Source organism: Parasteatoda tepidariorum, chromosome 9 (genome assembly GCF_982258835.1).
Source record: "Parasteatoda tepidariorum strain Cologne lab strain chromosome 9, Ptep-v5.0, whole genome shotgun sequence".
NCBI classification, from domain to species: Eukaryota; Metazoa; Arthropoda; class Arachnida; order Araneae; family Theridiidae; genus Parasteatoda; species Parasteatoda tepidariorum.
In genome coordinates this window covers 79,629,365-79,639,568 of record NC_141763.1, presented here as the reverse complement: position 1 = coordinate 79,639,568, position 10,204 = coordinate 79,629,365, and the positions used below count along the sequence as shown (strand labels likewise).

Here is a 10,204-nt window from a genome sequence, read left to right as displayed (position 1 = left end):
TAATAGGATTTTTATCTTAATTTAAATCCAAAATTAAGGAGGAAAGATTATATTCAGTTTTGTTTAAAACTTAAACTTCGACTTATCTGTGTTTATTTACATTCTCTTTAACCTCTGCTCTACAGTAATTTGAAATTCAAATATATTCCGTCTTGGACTATAATAAATATGTGTAATTTATTATTTTTTGAGCAATCTCAAACAAATGCTTCAAATATATTTAGATTCGCTTATGATTTCATGCTATGACCATACACATAATGTTTTCATAAATTGAGCATTTCTTTCCAAAAAGAAATGGGTTTCTCTTTTCATAAAAAGACTGGATTTATGGTTACCCTAACTAATAATGATAAAACTGCTTATCGAAATAATCCTCACCAAGAATTTAATAATGCTTTAGTAATGACAAGTGAACCTCTAGCAGATGAAGAATTATTTGAAGTGCGAATTGATAAAAAGGTTAGATATAAAGTGAAAACTTCTCTAATGTTCAAACGTTTTTCCCGTAATATGACATACTAAGTTATAAATTATGCATTTCTTTAAGATGTGAATACATATAAACATGACTTGTGTATATTTTTTAATGTAAATCTTGTACAAATATCGGTTTCCGGTCAGCCAGAAAATTGTGTTACATTACATATTTTGCGCATATTTCCTCCTCGTATCGTGATCTACCGCGTCAACTACAATCGCCAAGGTGCCAAATAAATTTTAAACTTGCAAATTTAAAAAAAAAAAAGAGATATTTCCGTATCTTGGATCTGTGGCGGAATAATCGCCAATTCTTGGCAACTTCCGGTCAGCAGCCCACGAGAAGCTAAAAAAAAACATCACAGAAAGGGACCAACTCGAAAGGTATAAATCGTAGCCTCCCCCGGGGATATTTCCGTAGCGTGATCTGTCGCGCCAACTACTATATCGAAAGTGCCAAATAGATTTTAAACTTGCACATTTTTTAAGAAAAACATGTAGATGTTTGCCTGGGGGTGACTGAGAGTTATACCATTCGAATTGGTCCCTTTCTGTGGTGTTTTTTTTTTTTAGTTTCTCGCAGGCCACGGCCCGGAAGTTTCCAAGGCTTGGCGATTATTCTGCCACAGATCACGATACAGAAATCTCCCCCCTCCCCTGGGCAAATATCTAATTTTTTTTTTCTTCTTTAATTGCAAGTTTAAATTCTGTTTGAAACCCTGGCAATTATAGCTGGCGCGACAGTTCACGATCCTGAAATATCCCCAATGAAACATGTAGGTGTTTGCCTGGGGGTAGCTGCAAGTTATGGAAGTTGCCAAGACGTGGCAATTATTCTGCCACAGATCATGCTTTGTAAATCTCTCCAATAACTATATGATTTATTTAAAAATAGCATATTTACAGAATTTTCTAAGAATTTATAAATTATTCTTTTGAGTCAATTTATTTTTTATTAAAAAAACTGGATTTGTGGTGTTATTTATTGGCAATTATTAACTGCTTAATGAATTAATCTTCACCAAAAATTTTATGTTATTCACCAATTGCATGTTAACATGAACTGTTATTCACTAACAAAATAATGGTGCTGGGTTTGTAGGGGGATATTTTAGTATCGATACATGTTCAATAGAATTTCTAAGGCATCACAGAGTCATTATAAAAAGAAAAGAAGACGTTCATGCTCGATTTTAGTTTGCAAAATTTGAAAAACAATGTGTAGTGGTTTGTATGTTGTTATACCCTTTAAGAGAGGTTCCCTTCTGTGATATTTATCTAATGTCTCATTGTCAAAAACATCGTAATTATTTTAGCTCAGCTACCGAAACAAACATATTCTCTTTAATAGTAGTTAGCCATTATATTGTAATTTTTTTAAGGCTGTCTATATTTAAAATTTGGTTAGAAATATAAAAGTGTCATAATGTTACTATAAGTGCAATACTAAAATTATCACAAAGTGTCATAAAACATTTAATTGTTTTTATGGTAATTTCATAGATGTTGTAATGAATACTTCAAAATATGGATTTTATAATCATAAAATGGAAAGAATTTGCTAAAGACTTTGGCGCATAAAATAATAACTATTGGTGTCATTGTAACATCTAAGTTAATTAACTGTTAACTCATTGCTTCATGAATTTTCCTTTAAATTTAATATAAAAAAGCACTTTAAATTATTTCTATTTTTAAGTTTATATAAAAGTTACAGTCATAGTAAAAAATTTCACTTTGAGGTGTGAAAAATATAAAATAACCTGAAATGTGTGAGCTCTAACAGGAATTTAAAATCTAGCATGTATTTTCTTTATCATGAAATAATAAGAGAATTCATCTAATTAATGCAAGATCAATTTCTAGTAGTGCACACCAATTCCAAAACTTCATTTCAAAGTTATTAATTGTGATGCATAAGTACAAATTGGTCACATGAAGCAGTATCAGCCCTCAATTTTATCTTTCGTGCTAATAGGTAATAGGGGAAAAGATAATCCTTGTTTAAATAATTAAAAGCTTCCATATACACTGGAAAGTCCCATATCGGGAATCAATGGTATTTCACACTGGAATTTCATGTTAATAAGCATCAAAGTATCCTTTCATGGAAAATAACAAAAAGAGGATGTTTAACATCAATTTCATTCAACAATGTATAAATCTATGTTGTTTGTCTATCATGATTTTGGCAACCAGCGTTGAAAATTAATTTCCACCTTGTTTTTAAAATCTCGATATTTTTATATGCTGTTATAACATGTGGCGAATTCCAAGTCAAGCATTTTGTTTAATTATTTCTCGACATTCTCGATTAGTGACGATTCAGCAGTGAATTCACTTGATAAATCCCCCCCCCCCTCCATTTTCTGGTTTTTCACATGATTTTTCAAATTTTGGTGCTTTAATACGATACTATTTCGTTTGGTGTACTTTAAATTGGGCAATTAAATGATAACTTTTTTATTTACTTAATTATTAGGGATTCATCCACAATCATGCCAGGATTTTTGATCAAATTTTTGTCAGTTTTTGCTTTGGATTTTCCTAGTTTTTAAATCATTCTTTAATACTTCATTATCAGACACAGAAAATTTTTGAATCGCGCATTTATAGAATTACTTTTTACACTGTGCATTATTGACAATTCACCCATAATAGTTTTATCTATCGTATTTCAGATATTGCAGCGGATTTTCGTAAGGTTTTTAAAAACTTGATTTTTTATATTACAGCTCAATAATATTGCTGTATTGCTATTTTGAATCAGGCATTTGAAGAAATCACTTTTTGAGGCACTTGATTTGTGAAAATTTTTGTCAACGTAGTTTTGCCTATGGCATTTTTAACAGTTTAAGATTTCTATGTATTTCTTAACATTTCGGTTTCTTTTTTGATATACTAATACCAGTGTTTTCATCTCAGAAAAAAAATGGGTGAGAATTTCTCACCCTTTCTCAAAAACAGGGTGAGATTTCAAAAAGTTAAGTGAGATTTCAAAAATTGAAAAAAAAAAAAAAAAACACCAAGAGACTTGAAAAAAATTTATTTCTTTTATTATAATGCATTTTTAACATCTTCTAATTTTTAAACCATTGAATATTTTTGCTGCATCATCATATGGAAAATGTTCCACATCTACTTTTTCATCAGCTATTCTCATTAGGTTGCTCAAATGCGTATTTGTTTCGTTTTGATCATTTCTACCCACATTTGTTTCATTTTCATTTGTCCGTTTCGGAGTAGAAGATATTGGCTTTGCAAGGTATTTGTCCATCTTACATTTACGAGCAAAAAATTTGAACATCTTACATGAAGAAACCTTACGTACGGTAAACAAGTAGTTGCAGAGTTCTGAAAGAGGTTCCGTGGTTCAGAAGGATGGTGTTCTGTTGTTCTTAAAGGTTCTGACAATAAAAGCATTGAACCACTACCGGATTACCCGGATTTTATTCTAAATGGCGCAAATGAGAAATTTTTTTCAAAATGCGAGAAATTCGCAAATTTTGAAATTGGTTTATAGTTTGCGCGAATTTCTCGCGGTAATAATTTTTTAATGCGAGAATATAAAAAAATATGCGAGATTCTCGCGTTCTCGCGCTGTAGTGAAAACACTGTAATACTATAACTCTCTGCGTATGTTTTTTTCTGTGATGTCTGTGATTTTTTTCATACTGCAAAATAATGCTTCCGTTTTTGCAGCATAACAATAGTTTTTTATCATAGAAAATCGGATCAAAAGCCAACAAAAATCAGAAATCGAGCTAAAATCATAAAATAGCGGAAGATTTTCATCTCTTCATACTTTTTTAACAGATCTCAAACATATGTAAAAAAAAAAAAATTTGAAAAGGGAAAAATGTTTTATTTTGATTGTTAAAATGTGTTTAAAAAAAATAGACCCTTTCCGGGGATATGGGACTTTGTACTGTATTTACTGAGTTGTTCATGCTATATTTAAATTAGCTGTAACATTACTTGATTTTACTTTTATTTATTAACTATATTTGTAGGTTTCCACATGGAGTGGTTCAATTGAAATTGGGGTTACGAACTTAAATCCTACTTTTTTGGACTTCCCGTCGAGTGCAACAAATTTGCGGGATGGATCTTGGGTAATGTCTGGAAGTTCTATTATGGAAAATGGAAAATCAATCCTTGAAGATTATGGGCATGATCTAGATGACTTGTCTGAAGGAGATAGTGTGGGAGTTATGCGAACAAGATTTGGGGAGTTGCATTTCTTTGTAAATGGTATTGATCACGGAGTAGCTGCTAAAAATGTTCCAGGATTTATATATGCTGTCGTTGATATGTATGGAAAGTGTGCTCAAGTTACAATTATCGAAAGAGAATATTTAAGTAAGCTCATTTTGGTTTTTAGGTATATCCTTGTAAAAGTTCTGAAAGGTTTTATTATAATCACTGATATTAGTTTCATTAAAGATTACAAGTTTTCTTGCTTATGAAATATTAAGGATATGATATTATATTATAGTGACACTGCTGTGTTTATTTTATGTAAACAGCCTACAGTCTAGTTATAAAAGTTTAAAATATATTAGTATATTTTGAAAGATCATGATCAAAACTTCTAGATATTGAGTAAGTTTTACGCATGCAAAATTTATGTTGAGTAAAATGGGCAGAGGACAACTTCATTTGCGACGATTTCATTTAATAAAAATGTTCATCACCAGGAGGATGATCCTATTGAGTGTAATAATAATAATGATTTACAATATGTAATAAACAATAAAAAATATATCTAATAAAAAGTAAAAAATTTCAAAACAATGTTAACTACATTTATATTAAAAAATTATAAAAAAATAAATAGGTACACGTGAAATTGAACAAGAGGAAAGAAAAGAAAAAATTCTTGATTAATATTTTTAGAGAATAATAAGAAAGAAATCTTTAAAAAAGAATTTATTTGGCTGTTAGCTACAATTGATTTATGAACTTAAAGATTACCATGTTCTCCTGTTTATTTAAATTTTAAAAAAAAGAAAAGAATCTATTTAAAATCTATATCTATACCATAATTATTATCATATGGTGTGTTTTTATAGCCAACGTGCAGGGGCAGAAATTTGCTAAGTGCCAAACCCCCTTTAAAGTAATAAGATTAAATATGAACTGTTCCTTTTGATAATAACTTTAAAAAATAAACTATATTTTGGAAGTAAGTGATCAATAATTTTTAGTTAAACATTTAATGCATGAATATTTATTTCTACAGCATTTGGTTTTACACGACCTCCTGATAAACTTCGGTTTCATGAACATTGTGGCACCATGGTTAGATTATCAAATGATAATCGCTCTGCTGAAAGAAGAACACCAATTGATGAATTCAACAATGGAGTTGTGATGACACACAGACCTCTGCTTGATAATGAGCTATTTGAAGTAAGTATTAAGTGATTATTATTAATGTTTAACTCAAGGTTGGCAAGTTTTTGACAATCGACGATTTTATCTGGTTTTATCCTTGGCTTTAGCCGTCATGTCAAAAACTCCTTTTTGGCATAGTTTTTTGCTTTTTCACTTAGTGTCAAAATCCAAAATTTTAGTGTAAGGATAATTATTATCTATTATAAATATGAAGTATTTATAAATAAACATACATATAAGATTACTAGTAATAAATCAATTATATTCTTAAATTATTTTGATATTAAACCCTTTTTTTGATTTAAAGATTACTGTCAAAACTCAAATTTTGGTGTAGAAAATATTAAATAATTCTAAATGAAAATGTGAACAAATGCAATTTATCTGATCTGTTACTTTTCTTAATTATTGAAAATAAAAATACAAAAGCCATCATCTTATAAAAAGAACATTTAACAATCATCTTATTCGTTATATGAAAAATAATTTTCATTCACTCCCACTTTTGCTCCTCTTTTCCCTGAAGCATGCAATTACAAAAATATAAATTTGAAGCCCTCTGTATTCCAAGTTATTAAATTAAGTTTATGCAATGTTGTTCCTGATCGATATATCTATTAAAATTTGAACCTTGACCATTTCAGTCAAATTAAATTTACTTTACTATGAAAGATTTGTTTTCCCATTTCAAGGCATAAATTATAGTATTTTTAATAAGTTGATATAGATGTTTTTGTGCATTTCTTATAGTATATTTTCAATGTGTGAGAAACTCTTAACTCAGTTGAATATATTTTAATAATAAATGACTCCAAAAATTTCATAGACAATATGTAAGTTGATGCTTTAAATCTTGTGTTAGTTGATGCTTATATCTAGATAGCAATACTAACCCTTTCAATCTTTGTTTATATATAGCCTATTTTATCAATTGTGATTATTACTTTTACTAAGACAATAATTGATTTTTTAAATTACTTAAGTTTGTATTTTTAATATTTCATTTTTCAATATCCAATAAAATAATTTTTTTTGTACCTAGATAAGGATTGATGAACTAGTCAATAAATGGTCTGGCTCTATAGAAATGGGTGTAACTATACACAATCCTGATAACCTTGAATTTCCAGCAACAATGACTAATCTAACATCTGGTGAGTATGTTATGTATAATAATTTTAGTTATGAAAATGTAACATTTGTAATTTGTTTGTTTTGTTAGAAATGTCTGAATTTTTATTATTGAAAGTATTAAATTTGATTTTTTAGAAAATGAAATAGTGCACATTTTTTTTCTATCTTTTGAAATCATACCTAAACTTCCAAAGTTAACACACATTATATTGCTAACTCATCACAGTATTATTTTCCTAAATTAAAAATTTCTTTTTGATTATAAATTATTTATTCTTGTGCTTGCATATTCAATAGAAATTTGACTGAGAAAATTAATAATGCAGAAAATATTAAAACTGAATAAAAGTTCCAAAAAAAACTTGTTTAGAAATTTAACTAAAAATCGATACATGTGTTAAATGTTACAATTATAAAGCAATTTTTTTTAAAACCAAAACTAATTTTAAATGTTTTAAAAATACATTATTTGTGATGTACATTATTATTGAACAAAAGTGAAAGGCACTATAACTTAATAATAATGTTTTATTTATTAATCCTAAATTGTAAGAAGATTAACATTTAATAGAATTTTTCTTTGTAAATTTGCTAATTCTTAAATATTATATTATTGCATCAATTTGGGATATATTTTTTTTTAATAATCTGAATAAATTTATTTTAAATATGACCAATTTAATGAAAAATTGTAAAAAATTACATTGCTATTTATATCTTTCTAAGCTATAGTTAGTTTTTTTTCTTTCATTAGTGTTGACGTTTGTAATGAGTAATATAACTTGATTATTAATAGGAACCATAATGATGAGTGGGTCAGGTATTCTTACAAATGGAAAAGGCTGTAGAAGAGAATATGGCGAATACAACTTAGATGATCTTCAAGTAATTACTTTTTATAAATATCTAAATACAATTATTGTGTACGGTATTTTCGGGTTTTAATGATAACATTAAATCTTAAGTTTTTATTAACGTACACGAGCTGAATGTATTATTTTGTTTACTTATAATTATTTTAGTATTTTATTTACCTATAAAACTTTCATACATATATGTATTTCAGGCTTTTAAGCTAAAGATGTAAATATTTGATAAAATGTTCTTCAAATGATTACATTTTATAAATGCCAAAATAGATTCAGATTTTCAACCGTTAAAACACCATTTATTGTCAAAAATTTTTTATTTATTAAATTACTAATTTTAATGAAAAATAAAAAATTCTGAATACTGCAGGTTTTATTCATGCATTTATATTTTTATGTTGTTCTTTCCATATTATTTGTTTTATATCATTCTTTTTACTTTATTCTTTTTATATATCTCTGCTTGAAATAATTTTATTTACTTTTTCTTACATGAACTATTCAATGTTTAATTGTAAAACTCCTAATATTTTATTATACCTATATAAATGATGTTATAAATAATGTTTGATGATGTCTGTATAAAAATCTATATAAATAATGTTTGATTTAATGATTGGATTGATAGAATTTTCTCATAATTATGTGAAATTTTTTTAACTGATTTTGATTTGTCAATTTTGAATATTTATGTTGACTGTTATTTCATTTTAGATTTGTCAGCTTTTAAAGTAGATAAGTCACCCAAATCTAGCTTTTCGTTAATATTCAAAAAATTTTACAAATAAGATACGACACACATAACCCACTTTTTCAACTATGTAACTAAATACTAAAACCTAAAAATTTTCACACATTTTTATGAAAAATAAATATATTTATGAAAAAATTTTAAACCAATATTCATATATATTAGTATTTTTGAATTTTATCTTCATTGAAAGTCATTTTTTAATTTTTCATCATTGTTGGATTTTCTCCAAAAAAATATTTTCCTTATCTCATTTTACAGTCAAGAAACTAGAAAACCCATTGCTTTTTGTATTAAGGAGAAAGTTATGTATTAAGCACAAGTAAGAAAGTTGCGTATAAATTATAAGAGGAATTTTTCTTTATGTGAAATACTCAGCTGGTTAAAAGTTCTATTTTTTTTTTTTTTTTTTTTCAATAACTAAATTTTATATTTTTAGTTGTAGCTGTTTTCGTTATTAATGATTTGCATTTAACATGAAATACCTATTTCTTTTTGCTCTTTTTTTCTGTTTTAATTTTTGCAGTGTGATGGTGAATTTAAATTTTGTGCCACATGTTTCATGAACTAAATTTATTATTTTTTTTTTAATGGTTACTTTATTTCGTAGTTTGTTATATTATTATTTTTTTTAATTACTTTCTTTTATTTTGTTGTAGGAAGGCGACCGTATTGGACTTGCCATAAAATCTGATCGTAAACTGTATTACTATATAAATGGGTATGATCAAGGTATTGCTGCAGAAATAGTTCCTGATGTTGTGTTCGGTGTAGTAGATCTGTATGGTATGACTGTAAAAGTTAGTCTTACAGACAATATCAGACCTATTGTCTACCCAGTTATGGAAATGGCCTCATCTGGACATGCACGTAAGAATAGCTTTTATTTTATAAGTTATTTTAAAAATGTTTGTTAATTTATTAGATCAAGAAAAATTTTCTCTTTTTTTTAAAAAAAAAAATTCAGAAAAGAAGTCTATCAAGGTTATATTTATGTTTTTTTATAAGTATGTTACAATCCTATTTATTAAATATGTATATATATACCAAAGGAATTCGAAAATTATAAGTAGTTTGCAATATATATATTTTTTTTATTATTTGTTTTTCTTGTTTCATATTTATCTTTTTTCTTCCTATCTTTGTCTAAAGAGTAAATATCTCATATCTGGTTGTTTAAGTATTGTAAACAAAAATTTTTAAATCATTATTTTTTACCTCTTAATTCCTTCTTTTATTTTATCTATTTATTAAAATTTCTTTTTAATGAAAAGCTTAAAATCTCAAAGGTAGAATTGATTGTATATTTTTAAAAATGGATTCTATTTAGATGGATGTTATTTATATGGATACTCTTGTTTTCGAGGTTCTTATTGAAATTACTAAAGTTTGTAATTATGAATTATATTATATTTCTTGTAAACTATTAGGATGTTAAAGCAAAATAAAATGTGAATAAAGTCCAAATAAAATTACATAAATGGATATACTAACTAAAAATAATAATAAATTGATGTTGTTTTAGTTCATTTATGTTGAATTAGAGCTACATAATGGGCTATTGTCTGGG

General features: G+C 27.0%; 1 protein-coding gene across 1 annotated transcript in view; it reads left to right on the top strand.

Annotated features, from left to right (window-relative positions):
- Window positions 1-72: 72 nt before the first annotated feature.
- Window positions 73-10,204, top strand: part of Neurl4 (neuralized E3 ubiquitin protein ligase 4) — a 51,067-nt gene continuing 40,935 nt past the window's right edge. Inside the window, exons 1-6 of the mRNA XM_016052549.3 lie at window positions 73-462; window positions 4,494-4,842; window positions 5,726-5,895; window positions 6,923-7,034; window positions 7,811-7,899; window positions 9,294-9,504. Coding sequence (XP_015908035.1) covers window positions 298-462; window positions 4,494-4,842; window positions 5,726-5,895; window positions 6,923-7,034; window positions 7,811-7,899; window positions 9,294-9,504 — 1,096 coding nt within the window. The 5' untranslated portion in view covers window positions 73-297. The remainder of the gene's footprint in view (window positions 463-4,493; window positions 4,843-5,725; window positions 5,896-6,922; window positions 7,035-7,810; window positions 7,900-9,293; window positions 9,505-10,204) is intronic.